Here is a 27,449-nt window from a genome sequence, read left to right on the forward strand (position 1 = left end):
TCAAAGAGCTCCGAATAAAATCCTGATGCAGAATCACAGCACGCGCTCCCCTCCCCCACTGCTGGGTAACCACAAAAATGTCAAGCTGAAAATAATATATTGTCTCTTTGTTCTCTTAAAAGCTGTATGTTTAGTTTTTTCCCCTGCCTGTATCTTAGGTAAATAAAGGCGCTGATTAGTCGTGCTCTATTCCACTTTTATAGCACTCTTGTTCCTTATCACCCCAGATTAGGGGCCCCTTCTCCATTTCAGTGCCCTGTACGGAGCACTAGGAGCAGGAGAGCGGGCAAGTTTGAGGGAAAGGTAGGCTGCAGGCAGGCACTGGTGGAGGTCCTGGGGAATTAAATGTGTGCTTTATCTAGGTACCTGTTTTACTCTGTCCCCTGAGCCTCAGTCCCATGACTAGATCCTCAACTGATCCACAGTCTGTGCACAAGGTGTGAGGTGAATGAGCTAGCAGTGCCTGGGCATCTCTTCCTCTTGAGGTTCCAAGTTATAAGCTGTGTGTGGCATGAGCAAGGACTGGGAGCTGTGTGTGGGCTTGTTGAATCCAAATGTAGAGTAGGACCCATACCTGCCACTTGGTACCAATGAAAACTTACATTTAGGCAAAGTGGAGCTTGTTAAGCATTGCTGGGAGATATCAACCTTTGAAACCAAAGCCTTGCATCCCAGGAGTGTTGACAACAGCATCCTTTCAAACAGCCTGCAGCCCTGTGGGCTTGGTGAGCCCCTCTGAGCACCAGGCCCTGCAGCTGGCCAGGTTTGGGAGCTGAGGGTGCTTGTCTTTCGGTGGTGTTGGCCAGAACCCTGCAATGGCAGGAAAGAGTTTCCCGTGCTTTGGGGACCAGGGTGTGACTGGGCTGGCTTAGCTGGCCCAGGGAGAAGGGGGACCATGGTGAGCTGGGTCAGGGCTGGGGGTGAAGGAAAAACTTCTGAAGGGCTGCCCTGTGTGAGGAAGTGTCTGGGAAGGAAGCCAACAGCATGTTACGGCTGCTCATTTAAAATTAAACACCAACTCTAGCTGGATTAACAGGCCTCTTGGATTTCGTAGGGTAACATGAGATTTCCCACATCCACTTGGGCCATCCAGTCCAGTATCCTGGCTCCAGCAGGGGGCCCTGATGCTTCAGAGAAAGATATACTCTCCTGTTTTCCTCCACCAGCATCCCTGCATGTGGAACAAAGCATGTGCAAGGCACACTCCTGTGCCCTCTGAAGTACATAAGGGACATGGAAATGGCCTTTAAAACAGTGGCTTGCAAAGCCTCACTGAAGGTTAAACAGCATCTTGTACCTGCATGCCCAGAGGAGACAGGAGTGTGCTTGGCAGGGCTTCCATGGGCTCTCTAGCACAGCATCTACTTTTAGCAGCCCCAGGACTTTATATCTAAACTGGCCATGGGATCAGACCCTTTCTCCCCACTTCACCCTGGTGACATCCACTGGAGAGACACCCAGTACCTGTCAGGGAAGCAGCACTGCTCCATGGCAGCGTTCCCTACCGAGCCATGCATCATAAGCAGAGGTTGCTGGATGTGGCCATGTGAGTTGTTACAAAGCTGCAGCCGTACCGTACCTCTTTCATCTCTGAGCACATCACAGTGGGGCAGGCCCCCCAGAGGTGGGTCATATCTGGAAACTAAGTAAAAGAATCAGAGGCTGCTGGACTAAGGGGCAGCAGCACTGTCCCTAAAGCAGCTGTCAGCTCTGCTTGGTTTAATCCTAGTTCTCATTGCTGTGGCAGCCTCCTGAGCAGTCCTTTGCAAAAGCCTTCAGGATTCCCTCTGTATGTTGTGAGAAAGCAAGGTGGGTCTGACACCTTGGCAGGTGACCAACAAGAACCACTGCCTCACCTGAGCCCCAGCCTGTGAGATGGGCATAGAAATATGCTGCAGGGATAGGACTGAGTGGGTAGCTGGCAAAAGGGGCTTGCCTCCGGGAGGGCCCAGGAACATCCTGTTGACAGGGGCTGCACCCTGGGCAGCCAACCCAGCCTGCAGGATGCCAGTGCTGTTGCTCCCTCATCTAATTTCCCTTACATGAGATGAGAGAGGCAGGGCTAGCAAAGAAAGCAGCATTGGACGTGCAGAATGGGGCTGCCATGGAGGGCCCAAGTGTGCTGCTGTGCCAGCCTGCCTCTCTTCTGTACACCCTTGAACTGGCCCAGGTACCCACTCTAGCCCTGGAATACAACTTGGGCTGTGAGGAACTGTGTACATCATGAGCTGTGTACACATATTCTGCTGGCCTACTCAGTACCCATGTGCCGCACCATTTTGATGCACTCGACCGAGTAGAAGGGATATGAGAGCCTTGGCCCTTGTGTGTGGCCTAAGTCAGACAAGGGCTAGATCTCTGTGGTGCCTCTCTCCATTCAGTCAAGGCAGTGTGATCCACCACAGAAGTGAAGCTGTCTCTGAATTTCCACAAGCTTGCTCCTTATGTTAGGAAACAGTCTTACCTCTTGTTTGTGACTGAGCAGCTGTTTTCAGCTGTATCCCTGACCCACTGGGTGACCCTGTACAAGTTGCCTCCTCTCCCTGTGCCTCAGTGTCCCCAGCTATTTAAATGGGGAGAAAGTAAAGTAGAGACATGCTGGGAAAAAGCGCTTGACAGGAGCTAGGAGAGCGCTGGCTCATTTTAATAGTAAGGCTGGGTGTATATTGCAGCCACCGAGCAGTTCTGGTGTTGGGGCTGGCCGTGGGGTGTCCCTGTGTCAGATGCTCCCCCTGCCTAGGATAAGAGTTCCCATGATGGCATATGCACCTGTGTGTGGCTCCCAGTGTCTTCTGCCTGCCTGTGCCCCCTTAGGCTGTAGAGAATGCCTCTTCTCATCTAGAAACCTCTAAGAGCTGGAAGATGTAGAGCAGTTTTCTGGTGGGAGGGAGCATGAGGGCCAGCTGGGAACATTGTGCCTGCTGTGCAGGCTGCAGACTTGGACAATTGTTGGGCTAGAAGGGAAGGTGTGCTTGCCCCTCACCCCAAATACAGCATCACCCTGTACCACCTTCCTCCCCGCAGAGCCCCTCTGCAGTACAGACTGCATCCCCCTTTGCAGAGAGTTGTGGGTCTGGGCCACCAGGGAAGAGGCTGCCTGATGCTCAAGTAGAGCCCCTGGGAAGCCAGCTCATAGCCTCACACCCCCCAAAACCAGGGCACGCTGCTGCCTTCTGATGCTTCCTTTGATTTTTCTGTCTCCTGGGGTCAGACTGCTGGTCCCATTGTGAAGCTCTTTGCTTTATGCCAAGCCAAACCCTAGGGCAGGGACGAGACTGTAGGTAGTCAGGCATGCTGCCTCCAAAAGGTGTGGCTCACAGTTTTGGCTGCCTCCAAATAACAGCAGGTGGAACTGGACTGACCAGCCTTGTCTGAGTAACCAGGGATGGGGCTGGATCATACTCTGCTCACCCATTCACCTTACTAGCATCAGATTTCCAAAGCTCCTTTCCTAGCAAAGGTTCCTGAAGTACCCAGTGCCCCCACAAGGACAGCCTCTCTCATGGCTGCCTCAACAGGATGGGATGGCCTTGTCTGAGTAATTAGGGACAGAGCTAGGTCATGTTCTGGTCCCTCCCTCTCCTTGCTGTGGCCCACTCAGTGGCCAGGTGCCGGCAGCCCGCAGCCAGGATATCACAGATGATTCCTGAGATATGTAGGGCTGCCAGACTGGGTCCCCTGCAAACTGGCAGCCCTAAGCATTGCCAAAGGCTTGGTCTCTACCTTGCAGGTATCAAGTTCCCTTCCAGGCCTCTACTCAATCAGTCCTTGTGCCCTGCCTTCTACTCCCCTGGTTCCTGGGCTTCTTGGGCAGTGGGTTCTGCCAGCCCTGCACCCTCTCTGTGCTGGCTCAGTTAGGCCACACAAAGCTCCACACTCACAAAAAAGTGATGTGAGGCCTTGATCTTCTCCCTGTCCTTAATGAAAGAAGCTGGTGGGTTGGGAGGGCAGCCTTGATTTCCTAGTGATGGCATATGCAGTGTTGCCGGTAAGCAAAGGAGCTGGGCTATGCCCCCCAGTATAGCTGGTCCTGTAGGTTTGTCCCTCAGGCTGCTGCAGTCTGGGTCTGCCTGAGGATCTAGGAGCTATTGCTAAACAGGGATTTCTCTTTCCACTGCAATCAGCCCCAGGCACAGCAGGAATGTGTGTGACCAAGACAACTTTGTGTTAGCAGCCAGGGTTGATACGAGTTAGCTTGAAAGTCTGGCAGGCCCAGAGGGGGACAGTCCAGCAGTGCAGTGTTAGCTGGGCCTCCCCCACCATCACTTCCCAACCAGCTCTTCTGGCATGCCTAAGTCCTGCTGCTCTGTAGTCCTAGCCTGCCTGGCTTACTGAAGATGGCATCACCTGCCTTGGGGTGGAGCTGGACCCCACCCAAGTCCTGAGGACAGATGGAGCTAAGTAATCACTCTCTTCCTGCTGAATCAGGCACTGTGACCTTCCCTCCCCAGCCAAACAGTCCTAGCTTGCCTGTAAGGGTCTGGGTCTGGACCCATCCTAGGGAAAGCCAAGGGCAAGGAGCTATCCCTCCTGGTGCCCTCCCTGGGGCACGTATGCCAGGGCAAGCTGTGGCATTATGCTTTGACCCTTTGCCACCAATTTGTTTTATATGGGAAAGACTTTGTGTGGGCATCGGTCTGAGGGAGTGGACAGCATGGGCAAGAAAATCTTCCTGGCAGTGACTGTGGCAGTGGATGCCCTATGAACACAGTGGGCACCATGAGCAGGTGAGTGCATGAGGTCAGGGAATTCTGCAAAGACAGGTGTCTCTGTCCATGCCCCCCCCCATCAGGATGCTCTAAAAATACAGCCCGTCCCTTAGCACTGCCCAAGTCCTGCACCTTGAGGGCCCAACTGTGGGCTGCTACGATCAGGGTTGGGAGGGAACATTGCTAGCATTTGTGCCTTGTGTTTCCTTATGAGCCATTGTGCTTTGTGCTTGTAACCTGCCCCCAGCAATGACCGTTCATTACTGGCATGTGGTAATCTGTAATGCCCTGCAACACAGTCATGAGACAGATTCCAAAGTGTCCAAGATGGTATTAGCAGTGTCAGGAAAACTGGCATTTTCTCCTTTGCCTGCATGTCTGAGGGACATCATGACTAGGCCTTCTCACTAGAGGTGAACTGATACATCAGTCTGATATTGGATTAGTACAGATATAAAGAAAATTGACTGTATTGGAAATTGGCCTGATGTGACCAATAATTTGTCTGATAAATGCCTGTGCATGCGTGCAGTCACAGTGCAGCATGTAGGCAATGAGGAGTGCAGCCCAGCAGCTTGGAGAGCTGTGTGCAGCTGGTAAGTCTGTTGTGGTGGTGGGGGGGTGCAGATCAAGGCCCCTGCAGTGTGCGAGGGAGGGGGGTTGGGGCAAGTGCTGCCCAGCTGGGGTGGTGCGCTGGACGGAGCTGTGGCTCATCTGGGGAGACACGGGGGCCCCCTGCCACTGAGCACAGCCCGGGCCCAACCCCCAACCCCCATTTGCCAGGAAGAGCCCATGCAGCCCCAGCCCCAGCTCACAGCTGCAGCCCATCCTGCCCATGCCTCACACGGATCAAGGGGAACCCCCCCCCATGCCATCCCGGAGTGCATGAAGCAATAGAAGCCTTGCCCCCTATCCACGACCCCTGATGAGCTGTGGCTCCGTCCAGTGCCCCACCCCAACTGGGCAGTTTCTGCCCCAGCCCCTGCCCCAGCCCCACTCCTCCATCACCACAGGGGCCTTGGTATGCCTCCCCATGCTCCTTCCCTTTGCCATCCCCTTACACCACAACAGTCTTACCAGCTGCATGCAGCTCTCCAAGCTGCAGGGCCACGTATCAGAAATCAGATTGGTATCGGCCGATATGCCTCCTTAAAAATTGGCTATTGGTATCAGCCCCCAAGATCTCTATTGGGGCACCCCTACCTCTGACCCACCTTTGGCCTCAGCAAGACCTTGGATGTCCTGCTGCAGAAGGGTGCTTGTGCATACAGCCCTGGATGTGTGCAGTTGACATGCTGGCTCTCCATGCCCTGTTCCCTGGAGCTCTGCTCAGATTTCTCCATGGAAAAGGCTCTCCAGCCCTTCTGCAATGACAAGTCACAGTTGCTGGAAGCCAAACCACAACCCTGGAAAAGCAGAAAGCAGGATCTAAGGCTGAAGGTGGCTCTCCTCATGCACAGCTGGGTTAGCTTTGGGAGACTTAAGTTCTCGGTCATGCTACCCGCAAAAGAGAGGCACTGGGAGACATCCAGCTCTCAGCTACCATCAGCACGGGAGCCAGAGGAACTGGGGGAGGTGACAGGCCTAACTTGATGGGCAACTGCATCAGTGCTGTCTGGCATATGCATGGAAGAGCCACTATCAGTGGCACTTGCTATGCCAAGAGGTTTGTGCTGCATTAGGTAGGCATTACCCCAACTGGGCTGCAGGACAGGGGAGGGAAGCTAGCTGATCCTGGGCAGTCACTAGAGACCTTGGTGAATACCAGGGCTGAGGGAAGATGGTTTAGTGATGGGAAGGACATTGGCACAAGGAGGGGGAAGCTAGGCAGGCTCCTGGCTGATGTGCCAAGGCTGGTGCCATGTGACCTGGCTTTCACTGCATCCCAGCCTTCTGGTGCTGGCAGGGGCCAGAGCTGGGAGGAAGTGTTCTCAATCACCTCTGGTGGGGTAGGGAGCTGAAGGAGCAGAGGTAGGATCTAAGGCTCACCCCTTCACCTTAGTAACATCAGGTCTCCAAAGCTCCTTTCCTAGCAAAGGTTCCTGAAGCACCCAGTGACTACACAAGGACAGCCTCTCTCATGGCTGCCTCAAGAGTAAAACAGGATGGGCTGGCCCTTTCTGAGTAATTAGGGATAGGGCTAGGTCATGATCTGCTCCTTCCCTCTCCTTGCTGTGGCCCACTTAATGGCCAGGTGCCAGCAGCTCACAGCCAAGGTATCACAGCTGACTCCTGAGGTATGTGGGGCTGCCAGACTGGCTCCCCTGCAAGCTGGCAGCCCTGAGCATTGACAGGGGCTTGATCCCTACCCTGCGGGTATCAAGTTCCCTTCCAGGCATCTACTCAATCAGTCCTTGTGCCCTGCCTTCCACTCCCCTGGTTCCTGGGCTTCTTGGGCAGTGGGTTCTGCCAGCCCTGCACCCTCTCTGTGCAGAGCTCAGTTAGGCCCTGCCAAGCTCCATGTTCACAGAGCAACCTGCTGGGGTGTGAAGCACGGCCTCTGCTGTGGTGCTGAGCCATTCTCAGGGTTTACGGCTGTGCTAAGTTGCTGTAAGCCACAGATGCTCTTACTGCTCTGAGTCACTGCTTATCCTGGGTTTGGGGCATTTTAGTTAACATAGCCCATTCTTGCTGGCTTGGTTCCTCAGCCTACCCTCTAGGTCAGGGGGTTTCAACCTTTTTTGATCAGTGTACTGACAGCGGTCAGACACAGAGTGGCCAGGGGTAGGGGGAGTGGCGCACAGCTGGATGTGGAGCGGTTATGTGAGCTTCCCTTGCCCCCCCACATCTGGCCAGGCAGGCAGCAGCGGTGCAGGATGGTGTGTAGCAGTGCGCCATCCCCACCCGCCTGCACATACCCCCTAGGGCCTTCTCAAGTACCCCTGAGAGTTGACAACCCCTGCTCCAGGTCCTTTCTGCTCCAGTCCAGGAGCCCTAGACAGCACCTCTGGCCCAGTCATGAAAACCATGTTTTCCCAGTGGAGTGGGACTGGCTGCAACCTCCATCTCCAGGACAGACCATTAACCCTTCTCTTCCTGCCCTGCCCTGGTACAGTACTGTTTGTCCAGCCTATCTTATGTTCTCTGACTACATCAAGGATACCACTTGCTTGGGAGTGAGTGAGACATTCTTCTGCTTTGAGGGCGAAATCTGTTGCACTTAAAAATGGGTTTTTAAACCTAGTGCTCTGAGAATTGACACAACACCCAGTTGATGAATAGCATAAAGGCTTGCTTTAATAACTACCATCAAGTTAGAAAACTAAATGACAGAAAAAGACTCCTTTCCAATATAAAATGAGTCCTTGTATTATGTTAGCTGCAAAGAGATCTTTACCCAATGCAGGCAGGAAGCAGTTTTTGTACAGCCTCACAGTGTGGATCCTTCACTTATCGGCTGGGTGGCAGGATGGCTTCTTGGTCTTCCCTGCACTGCACACATCTTGCTGGCAAGTCTGTCTTGCGTTATACTGTTTAATTGTATAGCTTCAAAGTATTTTTCCTTGATAGTTGGCCGATTAAGATTCAAACAAAACAGGGAGGAAAAGGGTGACTATCATATTACAATTGTTAAATTGTCTGTCTCCTGTTTTTGGATTTATCTAGGTGTGAAGACTATGTTTCTCTGCAGCCCCTGCAATTATAGGTCAGTTACAGGTGATGGACTTTGAGTGGTCAAACAGGATGCTTATAGACATTGGTTACCAGACCTGTCCTTGGGTATTTGTTTATCAATGGGGCAAATTTGCCATACCTTGTACTGGTGATGGTCTGTTTACAAAACTCCAGACATACAAAACTCCAGGCTGGATGACTGAGACATTTGTAACACCTTAGATATTGGATGCCTGTTTTGAGAAATGTGACCTTGTCATGTACAGGAAATCTTTTCTGTACTTTTTACAGGTTTCTCTTGAGATGCATATTTAGTCTTCTGTCTTCTTTAGTTGCTATTTCAATTGAAATGCATATGTAAATTCCCTTGCCTTCACTGGCTCAGTCTTTTCTTTGGCTTTCTGAGCTTGGAAATACACATGTAATGAGTGTGTCGGGTCTCTGCCAACAATTTTAACTTGTATTATTTTATGGCATGGGTCTGGTATTGGGTACCTCAGCCTCCACTGTCTCAGCACCTAATGGGTTGCAAGCCAATAGCACAGTTTGATTTTTTTTTGTGGCAGTCTTGTTACCACAACCAAGTCTTGCATCAGCCACTATCTTGCATTTTTGTGCAAGAGACACAATTAAAGCTTTCACAGTTGTCATATGCAGCAGAATCTCCCTTAGCTCAGCATTTATGCCCATGAAGGAGTTGGCAGAGCACAGAGTGGTTGGCTTCCACAGCCTTTCTCTTTGGGGTCCAGTAAGTGCCCAGGGTGTCAGGCTTGAGAGATGCTGCCCAGGCAACAGATTAGGACTAGAATAGCACTGGGGGGCTGCAGGGCAGGCCTGAGGGAAAACTGGAACCCTGACTTCTGCTCCTCTTGCCTGGGGATGAAGCTGGGAGCTGACACCTGACTGCTTCAGAAGGGCTGTTCATGAGTAGGTGGCAGCGATGACTCTGCTAGTTTCTCCTTGCTGGGGTCCGGTGCATGTGTGAAGAGTCCTACAGGTGCCATCAGGCTGCTGCTTGCTGCATATATTCATTCAGCTGGAGGACAAGACTGGGGGGAGGAAGAAAGCAGTGATGACTCTGAAAGCTTCCTCATCATAGACCTGGCCTGTGTTTTTATAGGCCTCAGCCAGGCTGGAGGCCTGGCTGTGAGAAAGTCCTTTGTCCTGGGGAGAGAGGACTCTGCCATTTCCCACAGCAAGCTGAGGACTTCCCAGGCCTGCCAGAAAAGTAGGCAGGTGCTAGGGCCTGGGGCCAGCAGCAGCTTCCCTTGCAAGCAACATCAGTGCTGTGACCCCTGGGCACACATGCATGAAAGCTCCAGGATGTGGGGAACCTGGGGCTGCTCAGCTTGGCTCCTGGCATATTCAGGTGCATGAGGGAAGGTCAGGTCTGTGCAAACAGTTCATTTGGGCCTCCTATGGAGTTGGGGCCTACTGGTACAGAGGCAACTAGGCCAATGGGAGGAGGATGGCCATGTCCAAGGGCAGTCAGCTAAGCAAGAGAAATGAGTGGCTGAAGAGAAAAAAGCCTCACTGATCTTACCGTGGGGAGGGTTTTGGTGCTGGGTCCTGCCAGGCAAGTATGTGGAGAGCTGCTCTGGATACCTGACCTAGGCATCTCTTCTCTCAGATCTGTGGAGCCAGCTCAGGTCAGAGGCTTTGAACTGGGGGCAGGAAGGGAAGGAGGTGTGCATCAGAGCAGTGGACCTTGTGTTCTCTCCCCTCTGTCTAGCTGCTCTCCCACCTCAGCAAGACACTTGCACCAAAGTAGATTTTAACAAGCACTATTGCTGTCACTCTCCATGATGCCCCTGCCCCAGTTCCTGTGTCTCATCTAAACCTGGCCTCAGTATGTGTTGAGGCAGTACACACCACCTAGGGGGTGCATCCAGGTCTGCGGGTGGGGATTCAGGGCTGAGAACTGAGGTGATCCTCTGGTAGTGTCAGATCTGGGCCCTAAACTGCATCTAGGCCTCAGTGTCCCAGCACAGGGTCATGCATTGCTTGGGACACTGAACCCAGGAAGAGCAGCTTTGTACCTTAGCATGTAGCAGAGGATAGAACAGCTCTAAAGGGGGTGAAACAGGCAACGAGGGCTGACGGGGGGGAGGAGGCATGAGCGCTTTGTAGACATGCAGGAGTTACAGAGCTGGCAACTAGAGCAGCCAGTCTGCAGAGAACGGGTTGTCCCCTGGTTCCTTGGAGCAGGGAGGGCAGCTCGGAGCCACTTGTCTTGCTTGGCAAACATCTTGTTATCTAACCTCAGTGTTATGCTTTAGGCGGTGATACCAACTACTGGACAATAGTCTGTTCTCTGAAGAGGGCATTTATTTCATAGACTAGCAAATAAACCATCAAGAATGATGGGATGGGGTGGGAGGGAAGCTTGCCCTGCCATCCCCGCTGCCAGCACCCCACGCCTCTGCTGCATCCAAGGGGTAGCCCCCCCGCCCCAGCCCTGCTCCTTGGAGGCAGCAGCGGCAGAATGGGGTATTGGCAGCACAGCACTGGCCTTGCCCCCCCCAGTCTGTCCCCTCTGTCATGCTGGCACTCCACCATGCCAGTCTGCCTCTCTGCTGGGGACACAGTGGGGACGAAGCTAGCCAGTGCGGCTGCTGCTTCCAAGGGGCAGGGCCGGGGGCAGGGAGGGGCGAGGCCACCCCTTGGATGTGGCAGCAAATCCAGAGCGGGAGCAAGGCCAGTGCTGTGCTGCCAGCACCCTGTGCCACCACTACCTCCAAGGAGCAGGCCCAGGCCAGGGTAGGGCACCACTGGCCTAGCCCCCCCCCCGCTCCATCCCGTCTATCCCTGCCTTCATGGCAGTGCTCTGCCGTGGTGCCAGTCTGTCCCTACCATCCCCCTCTGCCTCCAAGGAGCAGGGCTGGGGGGTGTGGGCAGTGAGGCCAGTGGCATTGGTGTTGGCTTTGCCCCTCCCTGGGCTCTGGGCCCTCTGGCCCTACTGTCCACGTCTGTCCATGTCTGTGCAGATCACTTTGATTGGTTGTTTCAGTAAGCATTGTGATTGGCTGCCGGGACAACCAATCAGAGTGCTCATCAAGCCTTATGGACAGCCAGACTGAGGTTTTTATTATCTTAGATTTCATAGACACTGGGGCTGGAAGGGACCTTGTGAGATCATTGGGTCTAGCCCCCTGCCCAAGGGGCAGGAAGTCAGTCAGAGTCAGATGACCTCAGCAAGGTGAGCATCCAGACTTTTCTTGAACATATCCAGAGTGGGTGCTTGCACCACTTCTGACGGGAGTCTATTCCTGACTCTGGAGAATTGGACAATAAAGAAGTTTTTCCTTATGTCCAGTCTAAAATTGTCTTTCAGCAGTACAGCTATTTGCAATTTTAAGTATAAGACAAAGAAACAACATAAAACTTAGCTTAAGTCAAGACAACGGAAACTTTGAATAAGTCTTATGTAGTCCTGAGGACAGAGTGTCTCCTTGAAGTCAGGTTTTCAGAAGGTTTTCTGAGGATCCACGGTTTCTGTTGGCAAGTAGGCAGAGGTCCCACAAATTTCATCTTTGCCTGTGTTTTTATGGGTGATCTTCACTCCCTTCTCTCCCTTCAGTGTCATGTCCTTTGCCCCTCTCAGGATGTTTTCCTGTTTGTTTGTTTGTTTGTTTTTTAAATTCAAGTACCAAAAACTGACATCTGAACAAAAACTTTACAGGCTTCACACTTAACCATCAGCAAACATCACACTGACAGACAACTTATATATACATTAAAAAAACCACGCATGAGATTATAAATTAAAGTGGATGTTTTCCTGATCTGGTTGTCATCCTTCTCAGAAGGTTTTTCCTGGCCTGAAGTGTATTCATTGGTACTGTAGTGTCCCTGTTTTTCACAGGTTTTATCATGTTTATGGTATGGGTGGCACTCTTTACAGAGTGCCTCCTGCTCACTTTGAAATCTAATCCATTGTAGGCCCTTGCTTTCTTAAATCATTTCAGAGCATCTACTGCCCACTTAAACAGTCTGGTTCCCCTGCTTCCTCAGGCATCTACTCAACATTTTTTCCAAACGCTACAGAATTAATAAGGGGCCAGAAACTGTTGTGCATTTGCCAACAGAAGGAAGCACTGTACTGTGGCAACCACTGTGAAAGCTGTGGTGCATCAGGGGGCCACTCAATTTTCTGGGTAATGAGGTGGCAACATGGGACCCAGTGCAGGGGACATGCACTCCAAGCAGAGGGCCATACCTGGAGCACTGTACCCTCTGGCAGCGAGCTCCAAGCCAGGCCTTTTCTCCCCAGAGCTCCTTTCTGGAGGGCACAGTGCTCTGAACCAGGCCTGCTCTCCCAAGAAAGTGGCACGTGGGAGTGGTGTCCCATGAGAGGCCAAGCTTGTGGGCTTATGGGGGAGGGAGCAGAGAGAGAGAGGCCTCAAGAAGAAGGGCAGTTATCTGAGAGCCTTGCCTTCTTGTGAGTGCTGAGTTCAGGGCTGTGGGGAGGAGGGTGGGTTGATGTGCACAATAAGGACTGCTGCATGGTCAGTGGTGCAGTCCCGGTGGGCAGTGGGAGCAATCTTGAGGTATTGCATCCTAACAGATGGAGGGGACAGGAAGGAAGGGCCTGTCTTGGCCTTTAAGTCCCTCTCACCCCCTGTGAATCCCTGTGAACCAGCTTCATGGGCAGGAAGACAAGCACAGAAGAGGCACTGACTGCAACAGTGTGTCACCTCTGAGCAGTCTGAGCCTGTGCTGAAATTGCCGGGCACCAAACATCATCAGGGCAAAGCCTCAGGGACAGGCAAGTGCTGTCTACAAAGCTCATGAGTGAGGTAGGAGCCTTGCTGCCTGGTACTGAGAGGTCCTGGGGTTAGGTGATGAGGTCTGTAGCACTGCCTGGATGCCAGGTGGTGAGTTTGTTTTCCCCATTGCTAACCTCTTCTCATACTGCATCTGTCTGCCCACACAGCCTCCCCTCCTCTCAGGGTAAAAGATTGCTCTGGTTCTGGTGTCAACTAATGATGGACCAAGCCTGATTTCTAGCTCTAGGAACAGGTGTTTGATGCTGAAAGCATTTTCCTCTGTGAGGCTTGTAGGGCTGCTCCAAGCCGGTGTGAGCCAGGGCTCTCTCCCTGCAGTCAGTGGCATTGCGTACCCTTGCATGGGGATCCCAGTGTGTCTATTCCTAATGACCCTGCTGTGCTGACTTGGGTTGGTTCGGGTTATGCTGTGCCAGCTTGGGAAACTGTACCTTGGATGTGTATGTGGCACAAGGCTAGGTTTGCCCTAGACTCCTGGAGAAGGACCTGGGGTGTGATGGGGAGTCACCGCTCAGGGCTGCTGCTAGAGGAACTTAAGCAGGTGGCTGGGGAGCAAGGGAGGGCGTATGAGACAGGAGGATGAGTGGGGAGAGATGCAGCAGACAATTGCCCCATGGGGAGAGAGAGACTCACCAGAACCAGCAGAGGGTTCCCCCATACCCCCACTCCCCTGACTAGACAGGGCTCAGGGGAAGGTTGTGCAGCTTGTCTGGATGAGGGGATAGGCTACACTAGAGCCATCCTGGAGGGAAGGGCATATGCTGCCCTGAGAAGGGATCACACTTGTCCATGTCCTAATGGGATGGGATCAAGCCATGCCCCTCCCCGGGGCAGCTGTAGGACCCCCTGTTCCATCAGATTACCTAACTCCATCCAAACCTTCTCCACCAGCACTTCACCCCGATGGCATTGGATGTCTGGCTGATGGACTGCATCTCTATGTCCCAATAGACCAGAGGTGGGCAAAATGTGGCTCACGGGACAGATGCAGCCTGCCAGGCCATTCTATCTGGCCCATGGGGTCCCTGAAAAATTTTGAAAATTAATATTTATCTGCTCCTGGCTGCCTGTCATGTGGCCCTTGATGGCTTGCCAAAACTCAGTGAGCGATCCTCCACCCACAATAATTGCCTACCCCTGCAATAGACCATTGTCCACATTAGACAACCTCCCTGCTCTGTTTTCCCCTTCCCCCCTTGCTGGCACTATTTGGCTCCCTATTAAGAGCCCAGTAGTGAAGCCAGGAGCAGATGAGGTCCAGAAACTCAACTTCGCATCCCTGGTAGCGGTGGCCCAGTGCAATGATAGAAGCAGCCCCTGTGTTTGGGAGACGGTGTATCAGTGCTGTCACTGGGCAGTGATGGGGATGTTCAAAGCACCATCTGCTGCCTCTCCCATGCCTTTTAATTGCCTCATGTGAGTTTCCATGCCTTTTTGAGAGCCGCCATCCTGGCAGGACTGGCTCTCATCCCTCGTCCTGGGCTCCTGCCTCAGGCCAGCTCCATGAACTGCTGACTTACCCATGGGCATACACTTGCCTGAGGAAGATGGGTACACTTCAGCATTAGTTACCAGGGAAGTTGGTGACCCACTCCTCTTCAGGACTGGGTGGTCCCTGTGGGCAGGAGGAGGAATAGCCCTCTCTCTTCTAGGGCGCTCGGGTGGTGATGTTGCGGGAGATCCCAGCTCAGTGAGGTGTGGAGTCTTTCCCCACTGAGTAGTGAAGAAGGGCTTTTCCTGTGAGCTACTCCTTGCCCAGTTTCCTGCCATGGCCTCTGTAGAGGCTTTCTGTGAGGATCATAGAGTGCCAAGGGCCCACATGACTGTGGTGACAGACTGAGACGCCACACACTCATGTCACACATGGCACTGGACATACAGCCTCCAAGGCTAGTCATTTCCAGTCACGAGGAAACGGCTGCTCTTTGGCAGTCTTGACAAGCCAGAGGGGGTTGTAAACCCAGATGGTTCTTCAGGCTTTGGGAGGGTCTCACAGGAAGAGGGCACCTGGCAGCAGAGGCTGGGCGAGTGGTGGGGAATCCCAGAGCACTGGGAGCCTGTGGGGGCGTGCAGGAACCCGCACTAATGTGCTGCAGCCTCGGCCAGGCAGGAGCTGGCAGGGTAGGGGTGAGCTGCTATCAGATCCTGCAGGCCTGTAAATCAGGGCCGGGGGGGGCAGATGTTCCCAGGCAGCCGTGAGCTTACATCAGACAGGTTCCAGGAGAAGCCTCTATAAACATGTCAGGCCTGGCGTTGTATATTAAAGGATTATGACATGGGAAGCCATAAATCAGGGAGCAGGCAGCAGTGCCGAAAGCTGTTCTCACAGCCCTTCGTGGACATGTGGGAAGGAGGGGGAACTTTTCTCCATTGAACTCTCACCACAAGAATTAATCCTGGCATAAACTCCTCTTTCCCGCAGGAGGCAGGGGCCAGATCCTGCTCTTTGAAACCAATGTAAATCTAGAGTTGATCGATCCAACAGAGATTAATTTTTGCTCAACAGAGACCAGGATCTGTAGCATTACCAGCACTTGCAGAGCCCCACGGCTTCCACCTTTTCCCTCCAATCCTCTTTACTGCAGCATCCTCGTGGGCCTGGGACCAGTGTGGTGTAAATATGAAAGGGGCCATTGGAGAGGAGCCTGCCCTCACCTGCCTGTTGCTAGAGACTGCAGTTGCAATGATCAAGTCAGGGAGAATGATGAGAGCAGTGTGTAAGGAGCCTGGGGCTGGGACAGCAGGGCCTGGCAGGTCAGGACGAAGGAGTATTGGCAGAGCTGTGGGAGGAGTGCAAGACTGGGGTAGCGGAGGGTGGTGTGCTGGAGCTGAGGGGTATTGGTTGTGGTCTTCGCAAGGGCTGGAATGGCAGAGGGCTGCAGGTCAGGAGTGAGAGTTGGAGACTGCTTGTGATGTGAGTTTATGAAGCCATGACATTTTCATGAGTTTGTTCAAGTACTGGGGTACAGGTCATAGCCATGTTGGTCTACAGGCAAAATCAATCAGAACTCTTGGTAGAGGTGATATCTTTTATTAGACCAACTAGATAGTTGCAAAAAAAATTATTTATTTGCAAGCTTTGTGGCATACATACCCTTCCTCGGACATAGGAGTGTGCAAAGATTGTAAAATTTCTCCCAGGTAGAAATGAAAATTAATATTTTTCAGGAGAGCTGAAAGGTGGTGTAAGATCTCCCAGCTGGAAAAGTCTTGAAAATGCAAATTAGGCTCAGATAAAAGTTGGAGCAGTCTATTAACCTCACAGTTGTCTGATAGTAAGCAGGATGTTGATTTATGGTTCTTTCTTGTTATGATGTTGCACTGCCTTTCAGCTCTCTTGAAAAATACGAATTTTCATTTCCACCTGGGAGAAATTTAACAATCTTTGCACTCTCCTACACCTGAGGATGGATGCATTTGCCCGAAAGATTGCAAATAAAGAATTTTTTTGCAACTATCTAGTTGGTCTAACTTTAAGTACTGGTAACTTCCTGAATCCCCACCCCTGACTCGGGTGCTGGTTTGGAATACAAAAGTACATCCCACCGCTCAGGCTCCCAAGGAGCTGGTCCTTGTGGGATAAGTTAAGTACAGGATTCATTAGCGTCACAGAAAACCCCACTACTTTCCCTGTTGGGCCTACAGAAAAGTCAGCCAGCTGCTGAGCAGGACATCAGATGACTGCACTGGGGAAGCCCTCTTAAACCACTGAACCGAGGAGCATGGAGCACTGCTGTTGTCAGCAGAGCCCTGAGGGGACCAGCAGCTTACTAAAAATGTGCTAAAAATCGTGTTGGGCCCTGTTCCTGGGCTCACCGTCAGCTTTCATGGGCTAACAGTCACATTTTGCTGGTTCAAAGTATGGTTCTTTCTCCCTGGCTGCTGAGTGAACAGGAGTGCATGGAAGGGAGTATCTGACAGGGGAGTGGACTCAGTAACCCAGGAAGCCCCTTCCGGTTCTTCCACAAAGTGGAGAGAGATGGACTGAAGGTGCTGCCAAGCGCACTCACTGGGAAGGGCGGAGGGCTCTGTTAGTCTCTGTTACTATCTCTTCTCTTCTGGGCTCAAGCTCATGCTGGAAAATTTCCTGATGGGAGTGTCTCCATCCCTCCCCTTCTCCTTTCCCCTCCAAAATGCTGGTGCAATGGAATGGAAACATTGCACAGGGAATGTACCTGCCCAGTAATTTGTCCCAATTTTCAGTGGGAAATTGTGGAAACATTTGATTTGAACTTTACTGTTTCTACTAGTTTAGCTACTAAATGTTTGGAGAGAGTCAGAATAAAGCTTATTCAAATGTAATCAAACATTTTGTTTCACTGCACTTCCCCCGAAAAAAAAATCTGCTTTTTCCCCAATGTGGTTGAAATGAAGTTCCTTGTGAGACAGAGGTCCTGGTTTTTAACAAGCTTTATCCAACAGTAGGTGAATTGTTCACTGGCAGCATCATGATGTTCTGAACAGAATTGTGTTCCTTCATGTCTTCCATTGTTGGTCTCTCTTTTTTTGTTCCCTTGAGTCTGATTTCGGTGGGTTTTCCCTGATGGCTTCATAGTCTCAGGCCCATTGATAGTATGGAAGGGACTTCTGCACTACAAATTGAGGGCACTAAACTTCCCCTGTTTCAGGAAGTGCAAGGGTTGCCAGCTGGTATTGAAGACTCATCTCTCATCTGGCTAACTAAGAGGCTGGCATCTTGTCAGCCTTGTCAGGAGAGTGGAAAGATCAGAATAGGAAAACAGTGAGAGGAGATGTCACCAGGTTCTCACACTGATCAAGTCCTGGACATCATCTTGTTTTGTCAGAAGGACAAGCAACACTGAAGGCCATTGAGATGCACTTGAAGTTGGCTCTTATAGAGGAGGCCCTCTCCCCAGAGTCTGTGCAAGACATGCCTGCCTTCTTGAGCCCATCTGTGCACCTTACCATGTTATAATCTTCTCCAGCAATGAGGCCACCAGGCATGTGCTGGAGAGGCAGGAGAATAGGAGAAGTTACTCAGCTGCCTCTCCACAGGGCCTTGAAATGCACTGTCTTTGTAGTTAAAGGGAGAAAGCAGTTTGCAGGGGGCAGGTGTTGCCTGCAGCATGGGAGACCCATGTATGACACCTTATTGGGAATGCCCACAGCCAGGGGCACTAGCTAATGGTCGCTACCACCAGAACATAGGGAGGCTGAAGTGTGGCTCTTTGGCTCTGGGGGCATCATCCCCCAAAGTTGCATTGGTGTCCATAGACACAGGAGAGGAAGTGAAACCAGCTGAAAGCACAACAAAACTGTCTCATGCACCATCTCTGACTGAGCAAAACCCAGATAGCAAAGTGCATCCAGCCTGAGTACTTGGGAGCTTCACTGAGCTGCTGCCGCTTGGACAGGGGGTGAAGGGCTTCTTGACCACCAGGTTTCCAGCAGTTCAATTCAGCTGGTACAAGCCATCATTGCTGGTCTTGTTCCAGGTCCACATAGCCTTACTCCCAGTCACCTGGAGGTCTACACTGCTGTACACTGAGGTGAAGCCAATACGAGCCTATCCACACCACAGCCTCTTGCTGCAGCTTAACTCAGTTGAACGTCACACCTGTAGCTAAACCAGGCCTGCTTCTGCCTGAAGACAGGTTTGTGCCGAGTTGCTCTGTGCCTGACTTGAAGAAAACTCATCCCCACAGACCTTGGGGCTTCCTCAGCTATAGGCGAGGAACCAGCCTGGGGCTTGGTTCAGGGAAGCACGGGCATGGACTTGTGGAGCTCTGCTGTCAGGTTTGCCCCCTCGTGTACACATGGACAGGGAGAAAGACACTTTTGCCTTTTCCTGATCCTGAGGCAGGGATGGGGTGGAGCTTGCTCACTGGGAGCACCTTCTTATCTTTGGTAGTGAACACTCCCACCAGGACACCCCACAGAGTCACAGGGCCTCCTCCAAGGTGACTGTGTGCATCTGCCAGTAGAAGACAAAGCTGCCCCTCCACCTGCTTACAGCACGCAGAAAGGCTTGACTTCCTTACTAGGAGGGGGCCAGAGGTGCAGCTGAGACTGTCACAGTCTGGGGGAATCCAGCTATGAGCTGGATAGGAACAAGTGGTGCCCAGTTCCTTTGCCAAGGGAACTAGTGCTGGGAAAGCCTCTCATGTCAGGTCCTGCAGCTGGGCTTTTCTGGGATTGGCTTTTGATGAGTGCTGTGAAGGGGAAGGGTTCACTCCTCATTGGACTCAACTGGAGAGGAACAGAGCCAGAGGTACTGGGAGGAAGGGAAAATGAGCCTGAACCCATCTGATGAGACAGGTTCCAGGCTTCACAGGAATGCAGATGCAGGTGGGCATAGGCATAGTCCTTAAGACTTATATACAGGTCTCAGTGTGCCTTCAGAATGCAGGAGCCTTGCCTAGCACAGCACAGCATGGGATCTGTTCATTGAATGCAAGTTTCTCAGCAGAATGAGGCTTGTACATCATGTTTCCTTGTTTGCCAGGACATCCATATGGTGTTGGCAGGGGTTGTGAAGGGTTTGAGGCACAGGGACTGTGGGGCAGGAGAGGGGCTGCTTGAGCTGTCACCAGGAGCAGTGGAATGAAGGAAAGGGGTTGCTGGGGAAGCTGGCCTTTCTGCAGAGCTCCAGACAGAGTGGGGGATCAGGTGGACATACCTGATGCAGCAGTTCTTAAACCCCTTTCAGCCTTCCATTTTTCCAGCCTTGCCACTTTCCCATGGGCTTGTCTTTGGCTTGGTCCATGGAGTCCATCCTGCTGCGATCCCTCAGTCACAGGGCCTTGAGCTGAACCTGCCTTTTCCCCAAGGAGCTATTTGCATGTAGGCTGCTGGGCTGCTGTCATGTCCTAGCTGCCGTCATGTCCATTGATGCCAGGCCCTGTAACATGCATCCCATTGCTTTGCCTGGTGAATCAAAGTTTCCAAAGTAATATTTATTCAAAGGAGAAAAAAAACTGGGATGCTGACCTCCTGCTACCAGTTGCTGGGTCAGCCAAGGCACACAAGGCATTGAAGTTAAGCCTGGTCCAGCCAGCCCTGCAGTCCACAGGGCAGCCTGAGAACTGGAGGGAGGAGAGCAGAGGCTGGTGGATCAGGGTTGCTGGACAGCTGCGGTAGCAGGGGTTGGAGAGCAGGGTGGAGGAGCATTGTTTCAGAGTCTTCCATGCCAAAAAGGTAACTCCACCAAGCTCTGTCTAACTGTATGTAGCTGACTGCTGAGCTACTGAGTCCACTGTGAGATTTCTCTCTCTTCCTGCATTAATTCCACTGGTCCCCTTGGTGCAATCAGGAAGCCCATGGCTGCAGCCAGCTTGCTGTATCCAGTAGTTGAATCTCCATATAAGAAGCTCACTAGTAAGCATCACATTTCTGTCCATTTCCAGTTCAGGCAGACGCTTCCCATCCAACTTTCACCCACTAGACCTAGGGAGTTCTCTTGGCCCCCCAAGGAAGCCACCCCTGGGCAGCTCGGCCAGGAGATGGACCAGTGAGCTTGAGCAGCATTTCCTCTCTGCAGAGCAGTGGGTGGTCACTTGGCAATCTTGGGCCTGCTGAAAAGCAGGGACAGAAATACATCAAAGTTACAAGATGCCATGTCTGCGGTGCACTTCTCCATGGTGTGTCTGAGGGTCTGTCCTGGAGCCATGCCCCTGCAGTCCCTGGGCATGTGCCTTCTGGGCAGATAAAGCAAAGCCCGGTGTCTCCTGGGACAGGTTGTGGGAACCTCTGGTGCTGAGCATGAGCCCTGTTCGTGACTGCTACTGAATAATAGGCTGAGCACTCTACTGGTCTCTTTGATTTCCAGGGCTGCAATCCCACTCTTCGACACCGACACAGGTCTCTTGGTTGTGGCTGGAAAGGTGAGTATGAGGCTGGGGTGAGCCCATGCTTCAGGGCTCTTGAGACTCCTTGTCCAGCAGTGGGACCCAAGGTTCTCAAATGCTCTGGTCAGCCCACAGCTTTCCTGTGGAGGCAGACTCCCAAGCCCTGTTAGGGGTTCATCAGGGCACAGCTCCCTCATCCCCAGCAGTGAGGAAGGACACACTGCCAGACCAAGACCCTTCAGGGGAGGCATCACTGCTCTGCTACTTCATTGTGTGTCTCCAGACCCAGGGGTCCCACTCTGCTGCTGGGGTGGAGATGGTGTCACCTCAAGGTCTTATTCCCAGGCACAGCTGGCCGTAGGGGTGTTTCTTCCCTCCCCCCCCGGATGGAGCCGGCTGCTGCAAGCCCAAGACAATGGACTGGGAAAACTCCTCAGTGTACTTAGAGGCTGACATGGGATTCCCAACCTGCCGTACTGCTTTGTGCTTCTCTGTTCCAGGGTGAAAACCTCCTCTACTGCTTTGAAGTGTCTCCCTTGCAGCCAGCCCTGACACAGGGTACGGAGCCACCACCCTTACCTCCACACCCCTAAGGAGCCTTGGTCTGTTGTGTTCCCACCTATTGTCAGGATATACTGGCTTCCCTGGCTCTGCAATGTGTCCCAGGGTTGTGGGCAGGCAGCCCCTTCAGGCAGGAAAGGGATACATGTGCAGAAAACGAAGCATTTGCTGGCCTGTGGACAGGCTTTGTGCCCTAGGAAAGTCTCCAGTCACAAACTAGCACATGCCCAGGTGGTGTGTCCCCAACCTGGCTGACCCACTGTGTAGTAGCAAATTCCTTTACTGGAGTATTTGAGGCCATTGCCTTGGAACCCAGGGTCTGTTGCCAAGGGATGGGGGGTCTGTTTCCTTTCATTTGGGGGCAGAATCCCTGGATGCTGTCTCTAAACATCCATGTGAGCAGCACTGTCGGCAGAGCCTGTCCAGAGTGCCAGTAGGAATGGGCTAGTACAGGTGGATCAGCCTGGCCTCAGCTGTTCAGGGTGGCATGAGAGTGAAGACAGCCTTGTACACAGCCCTGTGCAAAAACAACCACCAGTCAGACCTGGAGGATTCAGGCTGTGTGCAAGCAGTGAGGCAGCCAGCTGGTCCCAGGGCATTCATGAACTGAGAAGTTTGGGGTAGTAGCCACCCCTACCCCTCTGAGGCATGATTCTCAGCTGGAGTAGGAGGGGCTGAAGGGGGATGGGCTGGGGTGGTAACACTAGGGCCATCCCAAATACATTACTGGACTGTCTGCCTGATGCTCGGGAGCTTTGCTGGACATGGGTACCAGCACAGCAGCTACCTGGAGCATCCTAGCCTGGGATCCTGAGCAGCCTGTATTGTTTGATGGCGCTCACAAACATGTTAGGGGTGTCCCAGGAAGCACTGAGCCTGGTTGCCCTGGGTGGTCTTGGAGGCCAGGCTGTCCAGGAGCCTCTGGTTCCTCCTCATTCCTACCCCCTGAGCTTCACCAAGGGAAGGTAGGAATGCTGGAAACCCCTTCCTGGTCTCACTGCCATACGAATGATGTACGACTGGGCAGGGCAGGTAGGTGTCTGCAGGCCAGCCTTTCTAAAGGAGATGGCACTAGTGCCAGGCCAGCATCCTTGCCAGGTTCTGCCCAAGGGTTATCCCATCTGACAAGAGCATTAGACTGCTGCTGTGAGAAGGGCCTTGTGTGCAAGCCACTAGACTTTGGCCCCTGCCCTGAGATTTCTGACTGGTGGGATTACAGTTAGCAGCTGCTCTGGGGGATGATGCAAAGTGTGAAACAAGCCTGATGGACTGTGTCTGACTTTGCCAGTGTGACCAGCTGGGTTGTGGGTTGGGGTCTGTGTCACTGCCTTGGCATCCCCCTTTCCTGGACAGCCAGTGTATTAGTGCATCTCTGTAAACACCACAAAGAGTCCCCAGGCTACCTGTTCCCTCCCCTTGCTGCTCCCCCCCCAATACTCCCTCCCACTCCTCTGTGGGCAGCCTCACACTCACAAGGCCTTTGACTGTGTGTCTGTTTCCCTTTAGTTAACCAGTGTGTGACAGAGGGCAAGACCCAGGGCGCTGCCCTGGTGCCGAAGCTGGCACTGGACGTCATGGCCTGTGAGGTGGCCAGAGTCTTGCAGTTGACAGACAGCTTCATTGTGCCCATCAGCTACACTGTGCCCCGTAAGGTAAGGGGGAAGACAAACAGCTTATTGCGATGCAGGGCATTACTGCCCCTCTGCCAAGCTGAGGGGCTCAACTGCCTCCTGCTAAAGTGCAGCTTTCTCTGTCTTGAGCTCTCTGGCTGAGGCTGGACCTGGACACTGTAACTGGGTCTGCCTGAGTCCACAGACAGCATGAACCATAGATGGAAGTTGGACTAGTGATGGTAACTGTGTCCCAGCCTTGTTATGAGCAGAACTAGGCACCTGAGCTCCCACTGACCAGTGAGTGCCCAGAGTCTCAGCACAACTCAGCCTGACCACAGGGAGCAGGAGTGTCCAACCCCTTTGGTCTCTGGACTGGTGAGTCTCCTCCCTTTCCCCTTCTGCCAGCACTGCAACCAGGAGCAGAACTAAACCCTCATGTAGACCTAGCAAACACTGAGATCTTGAGCTACTGTTGGGAAGGGGCATTAACTCAGGAGCTCCTTCTATGGCCGGCTCTGCCTCCTGCTGTGGTTGGAGCAGTTTCCACGTAGGACAGGAAGCTTCCAGCAGCACCGTGTCTACAGCTAAAGCTGGTCAGTGTTTTTGAATGAAAAAATTCTTTCTGTCAGAAAAGACTAGCCAAACTTTTCTTTAAGCAAAAAGTCTGCAGAGAAATTATGTTTTTTTAATTGTTTCAGACACACGCTGAAACTAGCCTTGGTGACATTCTTGATCACTTTCAATTTAAAAAGTTTTAATAAGCTAAAAATCCCAAGGTCCAAATTCTGAACGATGTAGGGGACTTGGATGATTCAAAATAATGTGCAGTTCAAACAAATAATCTCAGCCACATCTGCCCGTCACCAGCAGGGAGAGCAGAACAACACACACCCTGTGGTGCTGCTGGCCTCAGCGCAGAGCAGTTTTTAGTTATAACCAGGGATCTGGGATTTCCGTTTTCCATGGAGGAGGGCGGGCAGGCAGGGGGTGCCATGTGCATGGACATGCACATGGCCCCAGGCAGCCCGGAGAGAAGCTCCCGCAGGTAGGTGCTGGGGAGAGGGGGATTGAGGCCCGTATAGGGAGGGAGGGAGGGAGCTGGGCAGGGCTGGGGCTGCTGCCTGGCCAGGCAGAGCATGGGGCTTGAGGCCACAGTGTACAGCTGCAGGGTCCCAGCATCAGGGCAGGATGGGGCTGTGAGTGGCTTGTCTGGGGGATGGAGAGGGCTGGCTCCCTGCTGCTACACTCAATCCTGAGGGGCAGGGTGGACTCATACCTCCCAAATCTGTGCACAGGGCAGGCATGGGCTGCACGCTCAGGCTCCCACCCTGCTTCCCTTCCCCAAGGCCTCCGCAGCCCAGCAGCCATGAGGCAGGGAACAGTGGAGCCACACAGGGTCTCATTGTTGCTGTGAGCTCCACACTGCCCTCACGATGTGCCCCCTGCACATGCCACTGCTTTGAAGGGCAGAACCCTGCACTGCTGCTTTCACTGCAGTCCTGCATGCAGGAGGTGCAGGACTGTAGCCAGGACAGTACAGAGCTGGCAGCGGCGAGCAGCTTCTCCATGTGGTTCCACTGTTCCCTCCCATGCCAGGTCTCACCCGCTGTACTGCAGGGGGCCCAGGGGACAGAAGCAAGGTGGAAGCCTGAGCCCGCATCCTGCTCCTGCCCCACTTACAGGTATGGGGGGTGTGGATCCCTCCTGCCCCCTGGGAGTGCATGTGGTAGTGGAGAGAATCCCTTCTGCCCAAGGCCACAGCAGGCAACAGGGGGGAGCAGGCACAGGGGGCTGTGAACCTGGGTCCATAGCTTTGGCAGGTGGGGGCCCCCTCTGGCAGGGTTGTGGGAAGCAGGGGCTGTGGGTAGAGGGCAAGGGGCACCATCAAGGCTGTGGGAGGGGAGTGAGATGCATGATTGGGGCCAGGGGACTGTGAGTGGAGAGTAAAGGGCACCAGCAGAGCTGTGGAGGGCCTTTAATTTTAATAATGAATTTTGGGGGCGTTATTAGAGAGTTAGCAATTTTTTTATCAGAGAATTTGTGATTTTTTTTCAGGGAAAACCAGGATCCCTGTTATAAGCTTAAAAGCTATCATCTTCATTTACCCTCTCCTAAGCCTTCTGGTGCCTTCCTTTCTCTCTCTGGATTCTGATCAGTTCTCATCTTATGAATGCCCTGGCAGCTTTCTCTAGCCTCAGAGCCTGCCTCCTGCCATCAAAATGGTTTAGAACAAGGGATGGGAACAGAATTATTTGTGACACAAGTGATTTGCTGCAGGGGATGATCAAGCTTGGGATAGGTTACAGTTAGGATAATGGAGGTTCAGGGTTTTCTCTGCTTTTGCTCCTTTCTCTTGAGTGCCTTTAGAAATTAATAACAGCAAAACCTGGTTCCTTCCCAGGGTTGAGGACTTGTGAACTAGCCAGGACTTGTGAACATCCACAGCAAACAATTTCATGAGACCTGTGTCATTACAGACACCAAGATGAACATGGGCTGCCAATGTGGGGACACAGGAAAGCTAACCATACCTTGTCATGCATCCACAGATGCATCACGAGCAGGTCCAAGGAGGTGATCCTCCCCCTCTATATGACACTGGTCAGGCTGCAGTTGGAGTACTGCATCCAGTTCTGGGTGCCGCACTTCAGGAGGGATGTGGACAACATGGAGAGGGTCCAGAGGAGGGCCACTTGCATGATCAGGGAACAGCAGGGCAGGCCCTACAAGGAGAGGCTACAGGACCTGAACCTGTTCAGCCTCCACAAGAGAAGGGTGAGAGGGGATCTGGTGGCCGTCTGTAAACTGGCCGAGGGAGACCAGCAGACATTAGGAGAGTCCTTGTTCCCCTGAGCGATACTGGGAGTAACAAGAAATAACAGCCATAAGTTGACTGAGAGTAGATTAAAGCTGGATATCAGGAGGGAAGTGGTGCTGGCTCCTACCCTGGGGGTCTTTAAGAGGAGGCTAGATAGAGACCTTGCCGGGGTCATTTTACCCCAGTACTCTTTCCTGCCATGGCAGGGAGTCGGACTTGATGATCTGCTCAGGTCCCTTTCGACCCTACCTACTACAAAACTATGTGTGTGTTTTAGCTGGTTGTGGTAGCTTTTAACTCGGAGGGCTCTGCTCAGTCAGACTGAGCTGGAGCAGAAGCAGCATCTGCCCACTCCCAGGCTGGGCGGCAAGCTCCAAACTGGCCTTGCTGCACCCAGGGCTTACTCTGCGGAGGGAGCATCCTTCTCCTGCCTCCAATAGCTCTATGCCTGCAATAGCTCGATGCCTAGTCTGGTTAGCAAAGCACACAGGATGCAAGGCTGCAGTTAGGGCAGCAGGGTGAACTGGGGTGGGGAGGGGGAAGAGGCCCCATGTGCAGGAGTCTTGTAGGGTGGATTTAGGGCAAAGGCATCTGCAGTCCTTTGGACAGTTCTGGGAGGTAGCCCAAAGCCTTGAGATGTCTGACACCTAGAGGTCTAGCTAAGCAGTTCGGCTGCAGCCCAGTAGAGCCAGGTGCTGGTGACTGGAGGGAGTAGAGTATGGGGAGCCCTGGCTGCAGATCAACTGGAGGGAGGAGCCTGGCTTCCTGCTGGGTGGCCAGGACACACATGCCACTCTCAGACAGTAGCCTCTCAGTACCAGTCCAATGGGCCAGCAGGCCTGTCCCAGGAGAATGGTCTCTCTCTGGCCCATGCCTGCTCATGATGTCCCTGTGTCTCTTGCAGTCTGTTCAGGAGTTCCATGAAGATCTCTTCCCTGACTCTGCTGGGACCCTGCCATCAGCATCTTCCCAGGAATGGTGGGCAGGAGACAACAAACAGGTAACCCCTGGCTGACAGCTGCCTTGGCCTCCTGGAACAAGAACATTGGGCCATCTACTGTGGAGGTGTCATGTCCCTTGTAGGGAGAGGTAATCAGCCTCTATCTCCCTCCCACCCCCAGTGATCTACTCAAAAGTCCTCTTCAGCCAGGTACCTATTTACCCTCCAGTCTTGGATGCAGGAGGATTCTAAGAAAGATGCAGGGCCTCTGGAGGGAATTCTCCAAGGAGCTTTTCTACCTTGATCAGAGAATTTGGCTAGATTCTCACTCCCTTCCCTGGTCCTGGGGTCTGCAGTTGGAGTCTCTTCTGGATGATTTACCCTGGGGATTCTTGAGGGGATGAAAGAATAAACATGAGCAATGCTTGTCAACTTTAAAAAAAATCCGCCATTTTTATTTAAATCAGATTTTAATTAGGTTCTTACTTAAAAATAAGCCTGTTTCAACTTAGATTTCATAGATTTCATAGACATTAGGGCTGGAAGGGACCTCAGGAGATCATCGAGTCCAGCCCCCTGCCCAAAGGGCAGGAAGTCA

At 52.7% G+C, this 27,449-nt stretch overlaps 1 protein-coding gene across 1 annotated transcript in view; it reads left to right on the plus strand.

The window, feature by feature from the left end:
* CORO7 (coronin 7) overlaps nt 1-27,449 on the plus strand; it is a 195,211-nt gene that overhangs the window by 151,174 nt on the left and 16,588 nt on the right. The window contains exons 10-13 of the mRNA XM_019540157.1: nt 20,901-20,955; nt 21,420-21,477; nt 22,987-23,132; nt 26,816-26,911. Of these exons, the coding sequence (XP_019395702.1) occupies nt 20,901-20,955; nt 21,420-21,477; nt 22,987-23,132; nt 26,816-26,911 (355 nt within the window). The remainder of the gene's footprint in view (nt 1-20,900; nt 20,956-21,419; nt 21,478-22,986; nt 23,133-26,815; nt 26,912-27,449) is intronic.

Source organism: Crocodylus porosus, unplaced genomic scaffold, assembly GCF_001723895.1.
Source record: "Crocodylus porosus isolate Cpor-Errol unplaced genomic scaffold, CroPor_comp1, whole genome shotgun sequence".
Taxonomy (NCBI): domain Eukaryota; kingdom Metazoa; phylum Chordata; order Crocodylia; family Crocodylidae; genus Crocodylus; species Crocodylus porosus.